General features: G+C 36.4%; 1 protein-coding gene across 1 annotated transcript in view; it reads right to left on the bottom strand.

Moving 5' to 3' along the window:
- PTPRQ (protein tyrosine phosphatase receptor type Q) overlaps positions 1-25,812 on the bottom strand; it is a 100,283-nt gene that overhangs the window by 53,905 nt on the left and 20,566 nt on the right. The window contains exons 14-25 of the mRNA XM_031047973.2: positions 24,493-24,774; positions 22,726-22,908; positions 21,989-22,090; positions 19,480-19,600; positions 15,875-16,035; positions 14,165-14,310; positions 9,243-9,408; positions 8,487-8,777; positions 7,922-8,197; positions 6,995-7,146; positions 5,059-5,200; positions 3,375-3,644 (exon numbers count right to left, since the gene is read on the bottom strand). Coding sequence (XP_030903833.2) covers positions 3,375-3,644; positions 5,059-5,200; positions 6,995-7,146; positions 7,922-8,197; positions 8,487-8,777; positions 9,243-9,408; positions 14,165-14,310; positions 15,875-16,035; positions 19,480-19,600; positions 21,989-22,090; positions 22,726-22,908; positions 24,493-24,774 — 2,292 coding nt within the window. The remainder of the gene's footprint in view (positions 1-3,374; positions 3,645-5,058; positions 5,201-6,994; positions 7,147-7,921; positions 8,198-8,486; positions 8,778-9,242; positions 9,409-14,164; positions 14,311-15,874; positions 16,036-19,479; positions 19,601-21,988; positions 22,091-22,725; positions 22,909-24,492; positions 24,775-25,812) is intronic.

Genomic DNA, 25,812 nt, shown 5'->3' with positions numbered 1-25,812 from the left:
TTTTGATTATTCATGCTTTGAACTCCCCAATTGTTTTATTTTTATTCTTAACTGAGTTACTATTACACTTGTCCCACACTTGTGAGTTAACTGAATCTTCACAGTTTTAGCATGGCTTTTGGAGAGCTCTCCTACCATTTTATGGCTCTTTGTCCCTTCTAAAAACTCACTCACCTTAATGAAATTTCATTTTAATATGTGCATTTTCTTGAAAATAATCCAAGGATAGCTGTTCAGTCATAAAATCCTAACACATTTATGCACATGCACTTGCTATATTATCTTTCATATCCTTTATAATATATTTAATCACAAAACAATACTACTGCTAGACAGTTTTTAGAACATACTGCAGCCTGGCAAAGGTGGTTTACCATGACACTGGAGCTAGATTGGACACAAAACTACAAATCTCCTCATAAATTTAATCTTCATGATTCATGTTTAACTGCACCCAGAGATGAACAAGTTTACATCAAAAAAAAAAAAGGCAAATAATCTTGCTAAGAATGTAAAGGTCAAACACTATGCAGTGAGACACTGAGCCAAATTCGATTTCACTTTATGTCAGAAATAAATGCATTGTCAGTGACTCAGTGCTGGCTACATATGCTGTGACTAATCTTAGAGCACCATAAATAAGAAGTTGACAACAGCTATAAAACTGTTTCCATTCCCATCCATGAATCTCCAATTCCTAGTACCTAGTCACTACAAAACAATTCATGAAAACACACGGTGAAGGAAACGTCCTAATAATAACTAGTTTGTTGTAAATATGACTAAGCAATAACATGTAAGCCAATGCCAAAACAGCCAGAAAGGGTCTGCACAGTGTTATGTGGCAAACAAAAACCCCCAAACCCCAACCTGTATTGTAGTATAAATCCTATAAATCCTTCACTTAGGAAAACTCCATGTGATAAGACTCGTAAGCCACAGGTTGCTACAAAATAAAGTATGCTCTTTTTTCTCCTGCTACTACAACTCTGTGTTACATATACCACAACAGGCTGGCAGTCTGCCTCTCAAGCTCAGTCTTAATACCACACCCACAGCTCCTCCAGGCTCTCTTTGAGCACTAACTAATAGCCAACTCCAGACTTCTCAGAAATCACACTAATTAACTTTCCTAGGTTTCAGACCTCTTTAATAGTACTAGAAGGCTTTCCCACATCCTCCAAGAACTGAGGAAGCTGTGAAGCTTGCTGTTGTCTGTACCAGAGGGTAACATGCCTCTTATAAGACCACGTCCAACACATGAAGGTTTTGGACAAGTCCAATTTTAATCAGGCATCAGCCCACCTGTCTGCATACCCATTCCAGTCTTGCTTGAACTCTGAGCCAGGGTTTGCTGGTTAGAAACCCTGATTTAAAAGAAAGGGTAGAGAGTTTCAACTGCAATTGAGAACTGTACTTAGATGCATGATCACATACATTCACGTTCAGCACAGCAGTTAAGCTCACTACAGTATTTCCAGCCAATCCTGTGAGATACAAGCATGCTTATCTCTAATACTTAACACTTCCTTCAAAAGTGGATTTGAAACCTTGCTGATGGACAGAAGTTTCTGAGCAAACAAGAGAGTGGATTACTCAGGCAGAAGTCTTAAATCACCAAGGAGCCAGGCAGAAGGGATCAGAAAATTGCAGAATTCGTAGGGGAGCTCTTGCTTTTTGGGAATTTAGAAGGAACATTTTTACTATAAACAGGTATGAATGTGCCACCTTATAGTTCATATAGGAAATGTGTCCAGGCTTTAGTAGGATGGACTGACAGTATTATGAGGGTCAGTCATCAAAGTACAACACCAGCCATTTTCACAATGTTGGTCATGTTATACCAGCAAAGGGCTGCTCTGCTTGTCCTCATTTGGAGCTCAGCCATTTGATATGGAAACAAAGCAGGAGTAATTCAGCTGGTGATACAGACATGGTCTAGATTCATTTAGACATGCACATTCTCAAGTTTGATTGTAAGAAATGTGGAAATGAAAGCTTGGAGAGATCCTCTTAGGAGAGATCCAAAGGCTGAACTTGAAGAACTGCATGCCACTCAGGAAGACACCAACAGGAAGTCTAAGCATAAGGGTAAATCTGATCTCCTCAAAGTTTAGATGTCTGCACAGGGCTCTGCTGCCCTCCTCCACTTGTCATCCAGAACCTAACCACTCTTGCTGATGCAGACTACTATTTGACAGAGCTGAGCAAAATGCACTTTTTCAGTTGAAATGTATATAAGAGCTGCAACTCATCTTTTAAGTTATTCAACATTACAAAAGCTAGGTTTGGTTTCTAAGCATCAGGGGATACAGTTGTGCTTCCCCATTCCACCCCCATGCTTCCTAGTGATTCAGCTGTTCTGAATTATAGAGCTCCTCAATTCCACTGCATGAATTGATGCCACTGGAGAGGGGAAAAAATACCCAAACCAAAATAAATGTTGTCATCACTCCTGTAATTCAGTAGGAAAGTTAAGTATTTTTTTCTGGGTCCTGCTTGCTGAGCATTACTTTTATTTTTATATTAAAATATCACTGAAGAAGGAAAAAAACCCCAAGATAAATAATCCCAAGAGCAGAAATCATCTCTGACTGGGCAAGAGAACTGAAACAGGCTTCTGCTTCCTGGACTGGGACTGAGGTTCCTCTTCACTTTCAGTTTAGAAGCTAGGCACATAGCTATTTACAAAGAAGCAACACTATTTTGTATATAATTTCATCTCCAGGTTTCAAGTTTCAAATGAAAGCACGGCCAGGATTAGATGAAATGTGAAGTGTGCATGGAAAGAGAAAGGAAGACACACTTTGGGGTGACAATTTTTTACTCCAATGCCAAAAAGCCTGCCTACATTCTCCTTTGGATTTAGCTCACAATTTTCTTTCTTGTTAAAAGTTTAAAATTACTATCCATTGACAGTAATGACAAAGTTTGCTTGAAGTCAAGCACAAACTATGAACAGCTTTATTGTCAATCAATGCAGTCATAGCATTGGGCTCTGGTAGAAACAAAACAAGAAGAATTTTGCTCCCAAGTTTTTGTTCAGATGTACAATATCAAATACGTTAAAGGCATAAGGAGCAAAGCAGAGATTATAAAACAGAAAAATAACAAATGATCAGAAATTAATAAAATACCCATTCAATTTTAACAGAGAAAAAGGTAGTCTGTGCTTTTTAAACGGCAATTAACTCTCAACACCAAGTTTATTCTAAAGCAGGAGAAAGAGGAAGCCCTGATTCTCTCATCCACTATTAGCAAGAAATTTAAACAACAGAAGGATTTAGTTGCCTGAATTGAAGCAGGTATTTTAGGCCTGCTTGCTTCATAGTAATCATTTAAATTAAATAGGATTAACTTGAATAATTTGTTACCTTTTTCTGGAAGTGTAGTAGCATTGCAGGTCTGTTCTTCACCACCACCAGCAGATGTTGCAGCTTTTATTTTAAATTGATAGGTAATATTGGAAGGCAGATTTCTAAAAGTATGCAGTGTATCATAAAATGAAAAATTTGTAGAATTTCCTTCAACTGTTATGATGTAATGAGTAATTACACCGTTGGATGAAGCAGGAGGGTCCCACTGCACCAGGATCGATTGCCAACTTGTTGCAATACAGTGAAAATTCTGAACAGCATCTGGTACTTTAAAGATACACACGCACCATGGATTAACATTCCCACACAATTAAAATGGTAATCACAGACAATATAGTCAGAGAAGCAGACCCGATGTTTATAGCAAGGGTCAAATTTTCCAGTAGCAGACAAATTGATAAAAGAAACACACTGAGAGGACAAAAATCTGTTTTGGTCCTCATTAGATGGCTCATTTCCAAAATCTGGGCTGGAGGAAAAGAAACAATGCTGCAACTAGCTGAGCATAAAATCTGACAAAAGCTGTAAAATTACTAGACCACACTCCTGTGGGCAATGTCTTTCCAGCATTTTTTAAGAAAGTACCATAAGTATGGAATGTTAGTGATGAAATGAGACAATTGATGGATGACCATGGCTCTTGAGCAGGACAACGTCCAGCTGCAGGGATCCAATTGCCAGCCTGAATCAGTTCAGCAATGGTCCAGATGTCTCATGGTTGTAACTTCTGGGTACAACAAAAAGCATCATTTCTCCCAGAACCCCTGCTTTATCAGCTCTGGAAAGAATATTTCACTGGAAGTGTGATCTTGAAAAAAATGTAATCACCTGATGGGATCTTTTGGTACTCCATCTGCTCCCTTTGCTGTTAGTTTAAAGGAACCTGGATGTTCAGACACAGACCTCTAACCCATGCTAGTCCCCTGGCACTGACAGCCCTTATCAAAGTACATGAGCCTGAACATCACTCTGACCTGGCTAAGGAGCTACAGTTTTGCACAAAGGCCTGTTTCACAAATCTGCAGAGCTCCCTGGCTCTCTTTAGTGAACACTGAATATTCACTTTCATGTAATACAACTTTTCATTTCAAAATAACCTACAGCTTCAAAAGATATGTAGAAAGCACAAGCCAAAACTGCACATAATTAATCAAGCCCGCTATATTGTGTAGTTCTCCCCAGCTGTCACGAAGAATAAGATCTAACAAGTTAGGATACTTAGTGGCTAGCTTCCCTTCCTAAAATAAATCATAAAAAATGTTAAAAATTTGTATTTGTTTAATACAATTTCCAGATCATTTGCCAATCTTTTGCCCAGCTGCTTTTGATACTGCTAAAGTTTCAGTTATTTTCACAGGGATCTGAATTAATGCTTTGATCTGCAAAGACTGATATCTATCTAATTTTCCTTCCTTTATCTGTGATGCTATTAAAAGATTTATAGTAGCCATATAAGCCTTTCATTTCAGATGAGGACATTTCTAATTCTATACTTCCGACATCAAACTTCAAACCCAGCCTATCCGGTACAATAGGAATGTGAGTCAATGTTACACAGGCAGAAGACGACGAGATAGTGTTATGTTACATTTTCTTTGGAGAGAAGAGGAAGACTGTTGTTCAGCTATACAAGGAAAATACATATAAACAGAAGTGCAGCTTAGAAAAAGTGATATCTAACCTGATTCCATTGTTGTAAATTGGACAGCATTACTGAACTGATTGCCATTCCCAAGCTTGGTAAATGCAGAGACACTGATAAAATAGTGGCTAAATGGTTCTAATCCAACAAGGTTTGCCTCATGGTTTGAACCTGAAATGTTCTTAAAGAAGGAAAAATTATTAGTATGCAATTAATCTGAGTAAACATTGTGGGCCTCACCTTGAACCCACTAAAATGAACAGAAGATTTACAGCCACAGTCTTGCCTCTTCTACTCTGGGTAGCTTTCAGTCAAAGTGTCTGTTGAACTCAACGAAAAAGAATGCAGGGTCAAATTCTTCCTTTCCCTTCTCCTCTCCCTCTTTCATTGTGGCTCACAAGGAAGATATGCCAAAGGATGGTATCATAATTACCATAGTGTTGTTAGAACAGATTAACTCCACATATGCCTTTTCTTTACCAGTATTGAAGACTCGTGTCACCTCCACATTGCCACATCAACTGCCTCTGAAATTCTACTTCCTCACTACATCTCTGCAGTGGAAGATGTCCTGGACCATAATTTCTCATTTCTTTTAATCTACCTTAGCCAGACACAGAGACTAATGAATAGCTTTAGAAAAAGCTAAAAAACACAGCTCAGTTCCTGGTAGCTTTTTTCCCAGAGCAGGCCAGGCATGTTTCGTGCAAATGTTGGGCAAATTATAACAGCAACAGGGAGAGAGCTGCATTTCAGCAAGAAAACCTTGTGAACATCTTGTGGGATCCAAGTTATAGGAGAATTATGGTGCCTAACTACAATATTTCTATAGAAATTGCTCTGCCTGTCTTGCTGCCACAACCTAAATCTAAATTCTTGCCCATGTAAGATCACATGAAAAAAATGTAAGGCATAGCATTCAAGTGCTCCAGACAGTTTCTGTATTCTAAGTGGGTTTGAGTCTGCTTCAGATGGACAGAAGAGAATAATCTTTGGTGGTCTCCATGAGTGCCCAAAGAACGTATTTCCAAAGGCAGCTGGCTTTAAAAACCACTGTTTCTATCCTTGTGCTCCCCTCTTCCAAGGACTATGGAAGAAACTGTGTTGGTGCCAGCATTTGATTCCACAATTGGGAATAACAGCAGCTTGTATAGGAAGTAGCACAGTAGGGCACAATGATTTCCACAATGCATACACTTAACAGCACAAGCACTTCCTTGCATGCTCTGCAAGAACTGTATTGCTGAGGCAGATGGGAACAATGAAGCTCCTCACAGTTCCACAGGTTCCTTACCTGCATGTCTTAAACTCACGTCACTGCAGCAATATCTTTTCTCTGTAGCTTTTACGAGTGTCTCTGGTGAACAGAACTCACTATATGATTCTATGATCCTATAGTTTCCAAGCCTGACATACAATGCTGGCCTCAGCCTGCTGCCTTTACAGTCCCTTGATGCCACCCAAGCAAACAAATTTAAGCAAATACAAATGACTTGGTCAATTTTTGCATATAATTTTATAGCATCTATTTCAGCTAAAATTTATTCAGTTATCCTTATTTGGCAAAACTAAAAAATGCAAGCCTCTAAACAGATTTAGCCATTTTTCAAGATGACGAGGAACATGTCTTTTTTGAAAGTCTGCAGATACTAAATAGCAACAAAGAAATCCACAAAACAAGCAGCTTCTGTCATTAGCTAACATAATACTTATACTGAAAGATGAACTAAAGATTAATAAAGCTCATAATTAATGAAATATTAGAAGCTCAAAGCAAATTAAAATCTAAGAATTCTTTTCTATCTAATTTTAGAAATTTAATTACAGTCATGGTGGGAGGCTGTCTTAATAAATAGGAGTTTAAAGGAGATTCATAATTCTCCGAGGATAACAGACGTTTAAGATATTTGTCATATATTCCCAGAGCATGAAAAGAGTATTTAAAAAAATTAAACACTGCTAATGATAAACATACCTGATAAAATAGTTTTCCCGTGTTGTTTTGATAAATCTTAAAATTATAACTCATAACAACACCATTTGCCTGAGGACTTGGATCCCATTTTAGCCACACAGAATCTGCAGTGTAGTTGGCAATGGTCAAATTCTGAGGTGGAGCTAATGGCACTGCAAAAGAGAAATGCTATTGAGTTCCAAACTACAAATAATCCAGGGAAAACCAAGCACTCTGGAGAAGCAGAATTTTTGTTACCATTTGTATCTAAACTCAACAAAACAGTACTTCCTTGCTATTTACATATTTTTCTTTCTCTTTGGCATCAAATTCCATTAATCTGGAATACATGTTTAGTCAGCAAGGGATTTTTTTAGAGATCTCTTAATCTAGTCATCATTTAAACCCCATTGTCAGAACTAAGGCATTTAACAAAAGTCGTATCATGTATATTGCTGGAATGCAATCCACTTCCTACATCACATACTGAGTGCAACTCAATATACATTTACAAGATCTATCATTTACCATGCGGGTGAGAAGATGTCCATATAAAGGAGACCTGTGTGAATGTTTCAGAAATACTTCCATGTTTTATAATTTCTCAATTATGTGGAGGTATGAAGAGAAATGTATTGATGCTAGCTTCAAAATCCCTGACACTTGGCAAACTGCAACACATTCCAAAGGCAAAAGACATTTCTCCCTGGAGTTATTTTTGTAATCCTATGCAGAATGTGAGTTCCTCTTTTACACTGTGGTGGGAGGAGGAGAACTCAGAAAACACTCCCCTTGTTGCATTTCCTTCTTCAAAAAGCTCTTCACACAGAGACCAATGGAAAATGGATCTTTCATCTCAGCTTTCTCCAGATCTGATGTTCAGATCTAAGACAGATGCAGTAACATATGGCAAATATTTCAAAGTTGGTTACAATTGATTTTGCTCACCTGACTCATCTGTGTAAAACTGAAGCATGGCAAATGGACCAAGTCCTTTTATTGTTCTTGCAGCTGCATAAATGCTGTATAATGTGAACGGAAGAAGGTCTTCCAAGATGATAAAATTATTGGTGGTAGAGAATGAGCTATTCCTTTCTGGACCAAATAAATTTAAATCATAACTTATTATAATACCACTTGGCTTAACAGGAGGATCCCATGAAAGCATTACTGAGGTAGTTGAGAGGTTTGAAAATGTTTTGATTATTGGTGCTGATTCTGGAACTACATGAAGAAATAAGAAAAAGAAAAACAAGGATAACCTCAGGAAAATACTAGTTACAATGAAAAGTGTCTTTTAGATATCAGTTAAAGTTGTGCTATGACTGGAAAATTCTATTTCATGGTCCCAACACAGAAATGTCTAGCAGTTGTTTGTGTCATTGTATAACAAAAAAGCTTTAAGTAATATGAGAAAAATAAACATAATCTTTTCTGGTTTTCCCCTTCTAGAAAGCTATTTATTTTTTTCTTCTACATTTCCTTAGGAATGAATAAAATATACTTATCTTACCATCTTCATCAGTTCTTATATGCAAACTTAGAGCATGCAGTTCAGAAGATCCTTTATCAGTGGCTGGTGTGATTTTCAGAATGTAATCAGTATACTTCTCCAGGTTGTCAAAAACGATGCTTGTGTTGTAAGTAATGAAAGACAATACCTTACTGGTTCCCAGTTGCAATAAACTTAGAGAAACATGAAAGAAGACTAAGCCATTTGGCTGGGATGGTGGAAGCCAGCTTACATTTACAGAAGATGAAGAAATGTTTTGATAGACCAGATTTTCAACAAAACCATCTGGGACTATGAGAGATAATAAGCAAAAAATAAATGCATGGATTACAGCAATAAAGCATCCAAAACTAAAACAAAAATAAATGTTCAAAGTATTATTAGTCTGTAAATCCCACTTGTAGTGTTTTTACAACTTTTAAAAGTCTTCTATGTTTCACTATCAAAAGCAAAATATTTTGAAGGCATGTATGAACAGCCATCTATGTTAAATTTGTTTAATAAAAGTATTAATGATAGTTTAAGACAATATTTGTATTGCTGGTATCTAAAGAAACAACTTGTGAACTATGTTCTCAGTATTAAAAGAGAAAGACTCAGATCAAAATGTCTTCTTTGCCAAGAAAAATACTGCAGTACTTACTGGGTTTTTTTTAACTTTGCCATCATAACAGTAAAATGATTTTTAAAGTTAGAGAATATTTAATTAATAGAAGCACGGATATATACTGAGCATTAAAAAAGTTACTAACTTACTGTCCTGATCTGTATACACGTCTATTATTTCACTGGTTTTGTTTCCATCTCCAAAAGCTGTGCTTGCAGTTAACCATAGAGTATAATGGCTGTATTTTGCCAAGTCATCCAGAACTGCAGACTGGGACATATTGCCATTGCTGTCATTACCATAACTTGTGAAATTCTAAAGGAAATAAAATAAGTGTTGCCATTGAAAATATTACTTATTCACTGATTTCTCTTTCCAGTTTCCCATTTAGCTATCACCACCACCAACAGATGATTCACCTTAGTGTTCAGGAGACATAGACCTAAACTTTGACTCCTAATGAATCCTGATTTTTACTGAAATACTCAAGTAATTTATTGTATTTATTGTCTGTTGTTATTCCCTATAAGTACTACAGAGTATGTAATTGACTGCTTCCCCTGTTTGTATTTGTTGACTGCCAATCCACCTTTTTATTAAAGCACATTGCATCTGTAATATTGCAATGAGTTTATCCATGTTGCAAACAAGAAAACAACAAAAAGTATCATCTACTAAGTGCCCATAGATTGATTACATTATCACTTATGTGACTTCCTTGCCTGATCTGAATGATGGAAAGCAAAGGACTTTCTGCATAGCAATATTTTCATGGTGAACTGGATTTTGTCCACCCCCTGATGCACTGCCTAGTAGTTATTTGGCCTGCCCACAATTTTCGGTGTAACATCTTATTCACACACTCTATCTCCTTAAAATCAAAGCTGACTTTAAATTAAATGCTTTCCTGAAAAAGAGAGGCTGTGATAGCAGACTTGCTGAAACAGGACAAAGGTGACTGCAGTGTTTGTATATTTAAATTCAGAAATACCACATAAAAACACGAGGTTCCTAAAACCACATCCTAAAAAATGGGTTATATTTCTCTAGAAGAAAATTCCTGCTGAAGAAGCCACTGTGATATGCTCTACCAGTTGAGTCTGTACTGAGTGCAAACTGATAGTTCAGTGTGCAATCTTGAGGACTGCCACCAATACATATCAATTTATATAACTAATGTAACATTTCACCAATATTTGTACAGACAAAATGATTTTTTTTTCTGCAGAAAGCAATACGTGATACTGTCATTTATTTACCTGAGACTTTTACACCAGTATTTGAGGACCTAGTTTCGCCTACAATCAGTAGTGCTCACATAACCTAAGTAAACAGTTTGTCTGTCAATGAAAATGTAAGCCTTTGTTTTGGACGCAGAACAGGTGCTGCACAGATTGGCAGCATACATTTTTACATCCAGTCCTATTAATTTATTAAAGCACACTGTTAGGTTTGTCTGAAAGATGTGGTTAGGTGAACATCAGTCAAAATGCAAAGGACTTTCACCTTAATATATGACTTCCTTCTAAACATAGATGGAAGCTTGCACCATCTGCATGTAACTAACCAAAAAGGTCTGTGAAGACCTTTGCTTTACATTTGAGTAAGGTAAGGTAAGAGACAGGAAAAGGAGAGTCAAATTCTAAGGTATTTAATTAAACTTTTCAATGTTCAAGCACAGTATAACCTTCTGACCCAGAAGCACCATTTTACTCTCCTCCTATTATTATTAGATATTGTAATTATTAATAATTAACTTTTTTTTGCAATATCTAATATTTTTTAAAAGACCTTAACTAATTCTCTCAGTTTTCAAGGTAAAAATGTCAAAGGTACCACAGCAAGTTTTGATTCTATATTTAATAGTTTACAAGTATGAACAGCTGAAAATCCACCTCTTAATTCAAAAAGCATACATTAAGAATTTAGTCAGCTGTCCAGCACTCAGGGTCTCAGTGAACCAATATGAACACTATAACAACAGGCTTTTTGGTGGTTCAACAAAAGCTGTTTCAAGTGGTAGGTCCCTGTCTATGAGTAGCCGAAGGACTGGGGATTACATTAAACAAAAACGTAGAAAAGAATGAACACAATTAAGAGTAAGGGTGAGCAGGAAGAACTGTGTGGGTACAAACTGAGAAAAGATGGAACTTGTACTAATTGTACCCTCGGGATAGAACACTATAGGAAGTTTTACAATTAACTGTGGCTGCAGATGAAAGCAAACAGCTTGGGATCTTTGGCTACAGCTGAAGAAATTCTTCCTTCTGTCTCTTTCTTCATCCATACATGAAAGAAGTTTTGACATAGCAAAGTATCAGATTATTAAAAGCAGCTAAGTGTAAGCAATACACACAAGCCATGAAAGTGACAGCAGAAAGTAGTATCTTCACCTCAGGAAGCAGCAGAAATTTCCAGTGGCATAAAGCTGTAACTAGCTGTGTACAGGCAACACAGTGCAGCTGTTCTTCACTATTAACCTTTCCCCCCCCCCCTTCTGTTTCCTTCTTTAGGTTCATTGTCTCTGGTAATCAGGTGAGAGTGGTGACACTGTGAGGGCTAATCCAAGCCATCCCTCAAGGAGCATAATCTACACTGTTCCAGTATCAACCTAAGTGAAGAAGATGTTTCCTTTTTATGTGCAATAGTGTATTTTAGGAAAGTTCCTCTTTATCCCTATTTTGCTCATACTGGTAAAAGAAAACACTTGATTGTTAAGTTAAGGTAACACATTGCTTGTATCCCTTGTCTGCATGCTGAGGACAGACCAAGCTGAACTTCACTCTGAACTATATCCAGTCATGTTCACTTAGGTTGGCCTGAAGTACAAATGGATGGATGTTTGGGGTCTACTGTTCAGTCTCTAGAAGGGCTGTGGGCTTTTTTTGTCTACTTAGCTTCTGGCTCCCCTGCATGATGTGCCAGAACAGGACAGTTGCTATCTGTACTGAAATTTGCACCTTTCCCACTTTCTCTCTAATAAAAATATAAGTATAAAAAGCTTGAATAAAAGAGTTTATTCAAGCCAATTATATCAATTATAGATCAGTATTTAGCAATGAGCCAATTACTTTCATAGATCCTTTGACTTCTTTCCCTTTACTCTGCAGCTGATTTTAACATATTCATAACCAGATTCTCACATATTCTCAAACTCCTCAGGCATACTAAAGCCTGTGTGTGAGAACTGAGAGTTTGAGGCAATAGAGTAGCACTAGCTTTAGTATGACTTTAATATCTATTTCAGATTATGACAACATCGGAAGATGCTTATTTGCTTGATATTCTTGAGCATCAGCCAGGATGGTTTTTCCAGCATCTAGAAGATATGGTTTAAAACTTTGACCTCTGTTACTATGTCCTGAACAAAGAAGCAGAGAATGACTGTCCATAGCAACATGTCTGAGAAGGTGGGGTTCCTAGAAATTTGAAAAGATCATACTTTTTAAATTTACCTGTATAATTTCCAAACTGAAAATACAGTTTGGATAAACATAAGCAGAATGGTGACCTAGATGCAGAGTATTCAGCTAAGGATTATTTCTTTCCAAGCACATGCAATACAAAACTTACCAAGACACCCTGCAGCTATAGGGTGATACTCCTATGTTACAGATAGTTGCAAACTGTATGTGTGCATACACTCATACAGCTTATTACTGTCTGTATATGCCACAGACCCTCATCTTGCTGGACCAGTGATACTTTGCTTCATCTTCCCTATCTTGCTCCTTTATTTCCAGAGCCCTAGGTACATCCAGAGGGATTTTAGCTCTCAGTGAAATAGTTTCAGCTTATTTCACTCAGAGTGCCGCATTCCTAAAGGCAGGAATAGCCCAAGTCCATAGTCTTCCTCTAAAATTGCTTCTACTGAGAACTGAATAAATGTAGACGCTATTCATCAGATGGGCTAATTCAGGTATAAAGGTTTCTCCAGGGGTTTGTTAGGCTAAGAAAAATGCTACCAACAGTAGTGTACCAACAGTGCAAGCAAAGGCTGAAGCTCTGAACTGTAGCCCTTATTTTAATCTCATCAGAATGTCAATTCATGGTATGCCTGCACCTAAAACTATGCAGACAGAGCCTGGCAACCACACAACTTCACAGAAGTCGGAGAAGTGTATACACTGAAGTATGACAGCAATTACTCAGCTACAGGTATTTGCAAAATTTGTGAACACTTTTTTAGTTATGCTCAAACACACACATACCTCACACTATACATACTTGAGCATGAGGTTATTCAATAGAGGTGTTTTTTCATGCATTAGTTTCTCCATGAATTAATATTTCTTTCTTTTCTTCCACATGTATAAAGCTTGTGACCAAAAACCTGTATAGGAAGCTTATTTCTTCTTATTATAAGGAAGCTTATTTTTTTCTTATTGTATTTCTGTATCATAATATATTCTTAGACAGGAAAATAGAAAAACTAGGTATAAAATTAATATATGTGGTGCATAACTAAGGATGAAAGTAGCAACAGAAAAACCTATATAGAAAAGTGCAGATCACAAAAAACCCTATAACATTTTGCCTTTTATGCTTTGAGGAATCTCAATATCTTTATTTCAATATACTGAACACTAATTTCTTTTGAAGAGTAACAAAAAACAAAATAATAATGTATTCACTACTTAGACATTGTCTTCTTGCTTTCAGTACTGTAAAAACATGCATTAAAAAAGTAAAACCAGAACTGTCATAGAAATGTATTCAAATTGGAAGATTAGACTAAAATAAACAATCTTAAGGATTTGTAATAAGTGCAGTGTCTAACTATGTTGTTCATGTATTAGATGTATGTGTATATATGCACGTACATATGAACTTTGAATATATATAGAATATACACAAGACCTATTTGCTCTAATACCCAGTTAGATGAATGTCCAATGAGAGGCACAATTCCAAGATGTTCTTCTGTTTTTATAAGTTTAAAAACTTCCTTATGATAAAGGACAATGAAAAAAACAATATAGTGGTAACCCTAAAACTGATTTCATCCTTAATGAATCATTAGAGCACTTTATTGAATTCTACAAAAGAAGAATGGAAAAAAAAAGCTTACCTGTATGAATATTCCTGAATTATTTTTGAAGTAAACTGAGTAATACAGTATATTTCCATTAGGCTTTTGAGGAGGAGACCAGAATAGTATTACTGATGTGGAAGTAAGGTTCCTGTACACAACATCTTTTGGTGGATCACTTGGTGCTGGAAGAATGTTAAGTTTAGCATAACTAACTCAAGGTTTTGTACACTTTAGTGCCCAAGATACATGCACTATAGGTTTGAAATCCTATGTTAAATTAAATAAATTTCTGATTACAGTATAAAAACTGCTTCTGGAAATGATGAAATAAAATAGGAGTTATAAATAAATTCTGAAAATGCAATTTCTTTTTATTTTTTTTATACCTGTTTGTATTTAGCTGCATTTGTAAGCAGATACTCTTATAGAATTTGTCCTGTACTCACTGCTTTGGGCACACGGTAAGTCTAATTTGCAGCCATGGAAGTTGACTGAGGCCTCTACACTATATGTGCTTATAGGGGAAAAAGAAAATATTTCATGAAAACTAAATTAAAAACATTGTTCTCCTTTTGCTAATGATAAACATAATTTAGGCTCCATACTCAAGTAGGTATTTCAGATACATAAGCCTGGACAGTATAAGCAATTCTGTTTCTTCCTCTTTTGCCAGCCTGTTAGTATGGAGGAAGGACTCCTTTATGTCTTCTTCAGTTTGCCTTTCCTCCTAATAGAATGGCAGCATATGGGCATATGGTCTTTTTCAGTAGCACAGCAATGTAGGAAACGCTTATTCAGTTCCTTAAGCTGGTTTAAGAGAATTTAAATCCGTATTTCTTGCCATCCAAGAAAGTGCTCTACACAACATGCCACAGAATATTGAACACTATAAAATTACCTTATCTCTCTTGCTTTGTGCTCTTCAAGTCTGTATAAAATACTAAAATACTAAAATATTAATTGCCAGGGGAACTCCACAATCAGTTCCTAAAAATCCTGCCTTAAAAAGTCAGTTTATGTTTCCACTACAGCTTCCAGAGCAAAGACAGGGAATACCTATAGCCTGATAATTTAGATGATAGTCTTTTGAGGGATGGCTTGGATGGCTAGTCCTGCCAGTGATTGCGTGTTGGGAAATCAGTTTATCTATGCAGGATGATTCTGAAATATGCCCACATACTATCCATTTTGGAACGGGTTATAGCAATAGGATAGACAGGAAAACCAGAAACAATGATTAAATTGAATGACTTTCAAAGCACAGTATATATATTATGATCCTTTACAAAAGTCATCTACTGTGTTGGAATTACAAAGTCATTAAATTAAACAAATCACTATACACTTACAGATTTCATTTTCAAATTAAAACCATTTCAGACTTGTGAGATAGACTCTAAAGAGTATCTTTTGTATTAGAAGTTGCATCACAGCAAGACAAAGCAAAGAGCTATTAAAATATATTATAAAATTAATTTATTTCAAAATTTAAAATTAATTTAATTTAATCTTCCTTGTCTTGAAGGGAAATGCAAAGTTTTGCTCAGTAAATTAACAGAAATACCCATCATAACTTTATAGAGCCATAGATATATGTACAGACACACGTGCAGACAGGCAGGTAGAATATCTCTTCTTGACCAGTTAAATGCCACTCCTACTTCCAGTAGCTTTATTAACATAAATAAGGCCGACAGAAATGTAAGCCTGAATTAAATAAAAACATCATACTATACATAAGCTTACCTCCTTCAGAAGTTCTGAATGTTATAGTATTGCTTTTTATGTTCCCATCTCCAAATCTTGTACTTGCTGTTAGGTAAGCATTATACTCATAGTTATATTCCAGGTCTGTGAACTGCAATGATGTTTCTGTTACATTAACACTCCTTTTTGACATTTTATTCCTAAAGAAAAAGTTATTTTATTAATTATATCTACACACCATTTCTGTATGTATACAACTGTGGCATACAATACAAAATTGAAAAATTCAGTATTGTGGTAACTACAAATATTTTGACATTTAAAAAGCCCAAGATAACTTTTGTCTTTTATGTTGACAAGCACACTTGTAATGTTGCATCACAATAGTGCTTTTAATTTTGCTTTAAACCCTTCCTCCCCAAAACCAGAACAAAACCCCCACAGAAATACATTTGTAAATTACATCAGCAAAGACAGAGATTATACAGAATTTCAAGGAGAAGCAGGTACATCTAGTAACTACTATCAAATGGTAATGTGGTACCCTTGGGAAGGACACAGTAGGGCATAACTAAACTGTCTCCCTGGACAGGAATAGCGAAATATAAAAAGATTATAGCAGGGAGCATGCCCTACTGTGACTCTGTGAAACTGGTCAGAAGGCTGAAGTTATAAATGGAATAATAGAAGATGATATGGAACAGGAATTAGCTGGTGCTGAGTTAATTCTGGTGGAATGTAGCAGGGGATCAGAATGGAACTCTAGTCAGGTCAAAACCCGCCTAGAAAGACCGTAAGATCTAACATTAATAAAACACTGGTATTAGCATAGGTATGAAATGATTATCAGAAAGTAAAATAAGATACAGAAATAGCTAACCTGAATTCAAAAAGTCTGCTATTTCTCATTAAACTAATTTAATCTTTTATGGAAAAAAAGTAGCAGGGAAAAAAAGCCAGCTAAGGTTCCATTCCTGATTTCTGTATGAGTCTGTGCCCTGTATCTTTAATGGGATTTTATATAGGGATGATAATTTGACAAGTAAAACTGAATATCTTGCTCCAGAAGTCACCAAGGAGCTCTTCACAAACAAGAGAAAGAGTTCTAATACTAAAAAAAATGAGAAATGTTGATTCAAAATTAATAGATGGGCTGATTTTCATCCTTTGATCAATGAATGAATGTCCCATTAACAAAGATCACTGTCTGATACTCATGAAATAAAGTTGTATTACCAAACTATTTGAATGAGAAAACATGAGAATGAAAAGCCTGAATTCTCCCTATCCCTTTCAGATTTTGAATGAAATGTCTTTTGACATGGGAAATGCTCTCAGTAACAAAGAAGGGACACTACATTTTCCCCAAACTTCTGATATTTTGAATAGTCAGCAAAGAAATATAAAAGGTTGCTGCTGCAGTTATCAAACTCTATACAAAGAAAAGACATCTTTTCTTGGATCTGTGCCTAATATATTCTTAGTATGGAAAAACATTGCTGGCTATAATTTAAGTAAGAAGAAAATCCACAGCTTACTGCTACAAACACTTCTGCCCTGAGTAATTGCATTCTTATGACATCTTATTTTCCAAGAAAACATTCTCAAAAGCAGGCACAGTTAGGAAGAACAGGATAATGCCAAAAGGCAATAGCTATATGCAAGTTCAGCAATTTTGTTAACATGCCATTAATACTCCAGAACTGCAGACCCAGGTAGTATGAATATTGTAGACTTAAGGCACACAGAATGCTGCTTTGCTGCCTGCTAGCACCCAAAAGTACCCTGTCCTGTGACAAATGCTTTGAAAGATAATAACAATGAAAACATTACAGATATTACCCTTTTTATACTAGTAGTTGTGGATTGCAGTTCCGAATACATTAAAGAAAGGTTATCAAATTCTCTATAGCTGTTCCAATATATTTAAGGGAAGGAACGTTTATTTAATGCATATATTAAATTTCTTCTTTCTGCCTTATTGAGAAGCTCTGGGATCAGCAGTTTCCCCCAGAATCTATCAAATGCCTCCCAAATGCAGCAACTATGGCATGGCAGTTTACCTTGTCAAATCTCACACTACAATGCACTTCACGAAATTGCATAGACAATTCGGTTAAATACTTAAAATTTCCCTCTCGTCCTTTTCTCCCTCCTATCCCCCCTCAAAAAAAACTCCAACCAAACTCTGAGGAAGGAGTGAAGTTGTGGCCCCTTTGAAGGCAACAGAAGTTTTTGTCCACTGTCCTTGCCTCAAGATGATACCTAATACCTCTCTAATTTTAGATATGGCACAGTAAGGACAGATAAAACAGAGCAAGGAGAATGTGGAAGGAAAAAGGACAAGGCTTACTGCAAAAAGTTGTGTGGTTGTTTGATTTATATATTTAGACAGATGGCTCAATCAACAGTTTTAAAAAAACAATTCTTACTAATTCATTTGTCATAATAACAAAATCAGTAAGCTTTAAGGCAATATAAGGATGTAAACTTGTATAACCTCAAGTCTTCAAACACAGCTTGTATCAAAACCATAATCGTTATTGTGAATTAACTCTTCCTTAGCCAGAGGATAGTCTTTAATTTAGTGGGGTTTGTTTCTGTGGTTAAAGAGCACCAGACCCACAGCAGAAGTAACAAGACAAGCCTAATTTGACTTTTCTGGAAAGAAGAGCTTACTCCTGTTCCCTTTATCACCACTTAAACAGCAGCTATAATTAAAAAAAATAAATCAGTAGGAACTGAGGCCAAACCCTACCCTGAAACTGTCAAGTGACATTAAAATAATAAATGTAAGCTCAATAGTAGTGTGCTTATAACAACTGCTGATTTGCACATCTGGTTCACATCTCATAAGGTGCACATTAGCATTTGCTTCCTGCACTTTAGTAGTAGCAATAAAATACTGCAGATGAATACAGTATATTAAAAGTGATCATTAACAAAATCTCTCTCCCAGCAAAAGTTATACAGAGCTTTGAAGAGATACCACATCACTAGACCAAATTAAGTTATGCAGACAGTAGGACAGAAACTAGAAGTTTTAAAGTGACAGAACTTTTGAGGGTGAAAAAGATCCCAGGAGGAATGACAGAAAAAAAATAGGGAAAAAGAAATAATAGATAGAAAAAAAAACCCAAACAATACAGTAAATAAACCCCATTTTAAAATACTGATTTGCTACGAATATCATAAGTACAGAATGTAATAGTAGACATAACTGATGGCAATACAAAGACTCCTAACATTGCTTTTACACGCTTTCTACAACAGAAAGCAGTATTTTTCTATTTTAAGACTATTTCAAATCTCCTTGACAATTTAGCATAGGCTTGTGTCCTGACTTACAATGGGCCTAATCAGAATATAAGGAAAACAGTCACCATGCTCTAATTTAAATTTTAATTCATTTACCATAACCTTTAGAAAATAAGTTGGAAATGCTTACCAAAGTTTTAATACCTCAATTTTCAGCTACTACATTATATCTGAATTTGTATATACAAAAGGCTAGTATTTTAAGTGCTGGATGAATATTTGCTTTCCAAACACGTGTAATCAACACATTGTGTAAGAAAAACCTAACATTCCTGATAGGTTACAGATTAATATTTATCCTCAGAACTACTTCCAGAAAATCTTACCAGACATAAACTGTGTAATAGAGGATAATTCCATTTGGCTCCAGCGGAGGTTTCCATGACAACTTCACAATGACACCCAACAACTGTTTTACAGAGAGGGATTCTGGAGGAGAACTTGGAGCTATACAATGAGAGAACAGGACACAAGATCTTGTTAAACAGCTAAGATCGATGGGATGCACAGCACCCTTAAATAGGTTTTTAATTATTTGTGATGGAAAGTGAACTTTGTATGACACCGGTATACTACCCATCAACTACTGTTAAAGCGCAGCTTCTTTTCCGTTTTTGTGACAGATGATAAAAGAAGATTTTGCATGGTGGTGTTAGAACATCTGTTTCTGTGATTCAATGGAAAAAGTACTTCATGAGAAAACAGAGCAACGGGTAGGTCACAGTGATTCACCTACCATCCAAATACATTGCTGTAATTTTTTTTCCCCTTCTAATAAAAGCAAGAGCTTTATAGGTATGAACACATGTAAAAAACAGTAAATAGTTCCCCTGAGGAAAAAGAAGTGCTGTAAAGAATTATACAAAGCACCAAAAGGTGGGAAAATGATTAAGCATGGCATTGAGAGATTATAAAAATGGGGTTTACTAGGCAGTGGTAAAATCTATTCACTCCATCAAATAAGGACCACATTCACACATTTAACATGTCACAAGGGAAAATATAAAGACAGGCATTGACTGAGACCCTTAAAATTAATTTTAAGATGAACTCTACACAACACCATGTCACAACTGTGTAGGGAAACAACATAAGAAAACGAAAATGTTAGACTGTTTTTCATTTCATTCTGAAGTTCATATAAATACTGCTGAGTAAAAATATACCTATGTATGCGTTAAGTAATATAGCTTTGTATTAGCATGTTACAGAGAAGTAGATCTTTCTTCATCTTGATTCACAGATATATGTATCACTATGAAGTAATATTAGAATTACTTTTGTTTTTCTCAAATTAAACCAAAGAGCATCATGCACTAAAAATTCAGGTCATAGCTGTAGTCATGCATGAAAATTGAGAATATGAGCACAGCTATTAGCAAATCTATGAAACATTTGGTCTGAACCTTGGAACACTGTGTTCCTCTGAATAAAGAACATGTGGTGCATTATAAATATTGTTTTTCAGTTGTTGTTCCATCTTTCACTATTTCAAAAGTTGGCATAAAGGTTTCAGAACTCTCTACATTTAAAAGAAAAATATTTTTTATGAACAAAGGTTCACTGAACTCAGTGAATGTCTGTATTTACTAGCGAAAAATGGTGACAGCTGTATTTAGTGTTTTACTTGTTATATTATCCTCAGTGGCTATATAATAGAAGATCTGTCATACTGTGAATGTCAAGTTTTTTTTTTACTGTCTAGTTCATGCTACAGTTCTTACTCAGTGAATATTTTGCTAAAAAATAGAATCTACATTCTTCTAAATAAAAATACTCTATGAAAAAGATGTGTTTATTCAAATTTGCTGTTCCCAGTGTGCTCCAGCAACGTTACTCTTGGGCAAAGATTATTACTGACAATATGAAAGTAAGCCCATCAACATCTTAGAGATTTGCAAAGATCCATTATCATCAAAAACTGGATCTTAAGCAAGTCAGTGCTCCCTAAAACATGAAAAGAGACTTAACTGAGGAATGGCTGCTGGGATATTTGTGTCAGTACTGCTTTCAGCTACAGTCCCAGAGACTTCCTCCCTATGCAATGAAGAGGCACAGACAGACTCCTCCAAAATCTGAGCCACAGCACCTAAGCTGAGATTCTGCTTTGAATTTATTTCAGGATTCCACTCCAGAAACAACAGAGGGGACCAATGATAACTTTCTACAACTAAATTGGGTACTGAAAGTACAAATACAATTTTAAAGTTCCTCTGAAGATTTATGACCCACTGTACTAATTAGCAGGTACGCAATGACTGTGTTCTACCATCAACCTGCAGTGCAGAACACTCTCCTGCTCAGTTTGGAAGTCCAGCACTACAGATAATGGACTTTGAGCATTTTCATAATATTAATAATTCTACATCTATAATGTGTATCCCCACATCCATCTGTTTAGAAGAATCCACAAATCTCCAAAAAGAAGAACCAGAAATGTCCCTGGACCATTCAAATTGCCTTTGGTGGTTTTCCCTTTTTCCAGCTCTTACACATCTAGAACCAAACACTCTATTTAACTACTCAGTGTATTAGATTAAAAATAATGTTAGTGAATTAAGATTCTTCAAATTAATAAGATATTGGTAAGACCAAAATGTCAATGCATAACAATCATGCCATTTCACATATCTTGTACTCATAAAAACATTAAATAACCAATAGATAGATAGATAGATAGATAGATAAAGTTTGTGTGTAGACAAGTATAGATATCAATACAGAGATATAATTGCAAAAAAAGTATGCAAAACCAACACATATCTGACATGAAGTGCAAGAATAGTTTAGGACTACAGGCAGATGATGATACATGCAACTTTTGTTCTGACTTACCATCTTCATCAGTCAGTATATGCAGAGGTGAACTACGAAGGCCCTCCCCCACTGTGGTACTAGCAGACACTTGTACAGTATATTCTGTATATTTCTTTAAATCTAAATAAAGAAGAATAATTCGATAAAACCACCATCCACTGGGCCAAATCAGGTTTTTGAATGGACCATAAGTAGTTCTGATGTGACCCTTAATTTACACTGATCTGTGTCTTCAGAGACTGAAATATGCATTCACAAAACTTGAACACAAAGTATTCTGCATGAACAAGAAGGGGCAAAGCCCTACTTTGCAGCTCGTATTCCTAGAATGCTTTAGTTTGTTCTTGGCTTTACTCTGAAAATCTGCTGGTTAAGGTACTGAGTTCCCAGCATTAACTGCTGTGTCATGCCTCAGTAACAAAGACATATCAGAATAAAATAGGAAAACATACAGAGGTGACTTGGGTGTTTGCTTTGGTATGATGATAGATATGCAAAGAAATCTATTGAAGTTCCCTGTATTTTAAATGTCTAAAATACAACAAGATTTATATTAGACTATAACATCTGTGCCCCATTTCACTATATTATGGCACGTCACAACAGGCTATTTCTCAAGAAATGTAACATGTAACTTTATATAAGGACAAGAAGAATGATATCCAACCAATGAAATAATTGATCTACATCAGCCTGTTGATCCCTTCTCAGAACAAGTTACAATTGCTGTAAGTTCCACATCATTATATACTGGCCTGTAATACGTAGTGTCAGAAGAGTAGTGTTTATGATTCTTTGCTCAGTTCCATTAGTCCTCTTGAGATATATTGTGTAGGTCTGTATGATTCCATTGGGAGCGGATGGTGGAAAAAATGATAATTCAATTTCCATGGATGAGATGTTCCTATAGGTTATGTTTTCTGGTGCAGAATCAGGAACTAGAAGACAAAATTTAGACTTACAGATTACTGTCAGTTTCAGTGATTTGTTAAGCATTTCCCTAAACCAGTTTAAATGAAACACATTGTGAACATTTGGATTTTTATCCTTTTTTTTTGCATAAAATAAATGTTAAAAGAGGCTAATTGGAAGATCAAAAACATGTCAGATACACACTGTAACAACAAGGTACAGGTCACTAAAAATCTTAACAGTTAAAAAAATCTTGAGCATGACACTAAACTTTCCTTCTAACACCCTATTCTTATCCCTGCATCTCTCCAAGTTAGCCATTGGTAGGAAATTTCCCATATTTGCTGCCATAATTTATACTTTGTATCATAATTTGCATTTATTTCCTTGGGTTATCTATACAAACTGCATAAGTAAATACCTGTGTGGAAAAACAAAGGGAGCCTAACATATTGCTGTAAGGGCCCTGAAAACATTCCGCCTTCTGGAGGGCCAGTTTAGCAGTAGCATAGCTGAGGACTGCCTCCTCCTTGCTCATGACATGCTCCCAGGCAATGCTGCAGTGAGACTGCAGCCTGGGCTGACTGCTGGCCCTGCAAACTGCTTTCATCTGGGGCTCTCGTGCTCTGCCCCTGCCTGAGCTACAGCTCCTGCTGCATCACTGCCATGGCTGTGCTTGGCCATGGACCCACTGATCTAGACCCTGACTTGCAGACTGATGCTGCAGCCTGGCCTCAGGTTGGCCCCAACACTACAGACCTGCTCAGCTGTCACTGGGCTGCATCTGACTCAGTGTCACTGAATCTGATAACTCACTTTCCTGGCTCGACCTCAGAGCTGCTTCATCTATGTGGACTTCGGCAATCTGAACTCTAGGCTGCTCTGGCTGCCACCCCCAAACTGGTCCCTTCACTGGGGGTTGGTGGGACAAGCACCAGCTAGTGAGGACCTTGCCTTGCTGGCCCAGGGATGCTCTTGGCACCCCATCACTTACAAAGCAGCTGGCCCTTGCTGTGTCATGACAATCAGGTTTTGTGTGCATGTGTCTGCCTGTCCCCAGACAAATATACAAATATGTTTTCCATTATCCAAAATTGGACTGACAGCATAATGTACCTTATTCCAGAAAATCATAATCCTACAGTGACAACACAATTTGCCCAGAAGGTCAAGTAAGCCATGGAGATGGTTTTAGGATGCCCTAAACATTCTTATAAATGCACTAACACTTGATGAAACTTTGCATTCAAAAAGCTAGGTAATTTCTGGTTATGCAATATCCAGAAAGGGGATAAATGCCATAAGAAGCAATGAAATCAGCCTACAATTCTGCCTAATTTCATGGCAAAATAGTAATGGAGAACTCCAATGAGCTCTTCAAACACACCAGCCCATTAATAGGCTGCATTTCCCTCAAAATTCTCTGTTCTCCATACCCTTCCCTAGTTTTATTCTTGTCTCACAAGATATTTTTGCAGCTTCTCAAGCTTCTCATCTCTATCACACGCAGCTGGGATTCAGATTTTTGTTCTGAGCATCAATGGCATTAGGCATGGAGAAAGAGCTGTGTTAGAATACAAATTCTTTTTTTTTTTTTAATATATACTCACCAGTTTCAGAAGTTCTCACCAGAAGCGGGAAAGATGACTGATTCCCATGGCCAAGTCTAGTGAATGCCCTTACAGAGATGTTGTAGATGGTATATGGCTTCATTTCACTTAGTGATATATTTGTAAATGAGGCATTTTTGGTAAATACATCATTGGAATCACTGTAAAGAACTTCATAGTGAGTTATGACACCATTAGGCTGCTCAGGTGGTAACCATCTCAGGTTTATTTCTGTTGCAGTTACATTTATTAACTCTACATTTTGGGGTGGAGAGTCTGGTTCTGCAATACAGAAATCAAAGAGAAAAAATACCCTCTGAGACTTTCAATTAACTGAATATAGAACTGATCCCATAAACCTACTGGATCTTAACGCTTAGATTAGCTAACTGGGCTACTCCTTTTGCTACCATTTTGCTACTCGCTCACTCTCCTTCTCAAAACTTTGCCACTTTTTAACTCAGTTAATTTTAGTATGTCTTCTTTTCCACTTGTAAAACTAGGCACGTTTTTGAATCCCAGACACTTTAGCTTTTCCGCAATTTCTTTTCTAATCCACTTATAAATCTATCCAAAACTTGCATTTATTAAGATATAATCTCTTTTGTCTACTACTCTCATACAGACTGATCCTCCAAATTTCCTCAAATTCAGGCTCATTAAATTTAACTGAATGCCATCTTACTGCTTTTTCTTAAATAACCATCCACCTCATTTCACTCAACCAGCCACTGAATGAAAAAGGGACTGTATGCACGGTAACTAAATTCCCTTTAGTTTACTGATACAGCTGCTAATTGATGACCATGAAGACCCCAGTGTAAATCTCACATACACTGGTGTGAAGGTCACACACAAAACAAGTCCAGCTCCAGGGTAACGTGTTGGCTAAATCTACTGTCAACATATGAGCTCATGTGACTCCAGTGAGCTAATAATGCATGGCAGTGTTGAAGGAGTGAGTGGGCCACACTTATGAAGAAAATAAACAAACTTTGAATGTCAACCTTGATTCCTTTGAAGGCTTCGCCACTTCACCTCTGAAATATCCTGCCTATAAAATTTAATAAAATGTACTAAGAACCCGGGATTATGAGATCCAGTTTATATATAAATACCTATAACACAGGTATTTCAGAATTTATCATGACTATTTTTGTCTCACAACAGAAGGCCTCACAAACAACTTTCATCCCTGATTTCGGAGCCTGTGAATGAAGAGTGTTAACTGTAACAGATCACTACTCTCTGGATGATAAGACTGCCCACATGGATATTTCCCATAAGAAGAAGCTTAATTTTCAATTGAGAAGCATTTTG

This window comes from Melopsittacus undulatus, chromosome 5, assembly GCF_012275295.1.
Source record: "Melopsittacus undulatus isolate bMelUnd1 chromosome 5, bMelUnd1.mat.Z, whole genome shotgun sequence".
Classification (NCBI taxonomy): domain Eukaryota; kingdom Metazoa; phylum Chordata; class Aves; order Psittaciformes; family Psittaculidae; genus Melopsittacus; species Melopsittacus undulatus.
The sequence above is the reverse complement of the archived record's forward strand: the minus strand, read 5'-3'. Positions and strand labels throughout refer to the sequence as shown.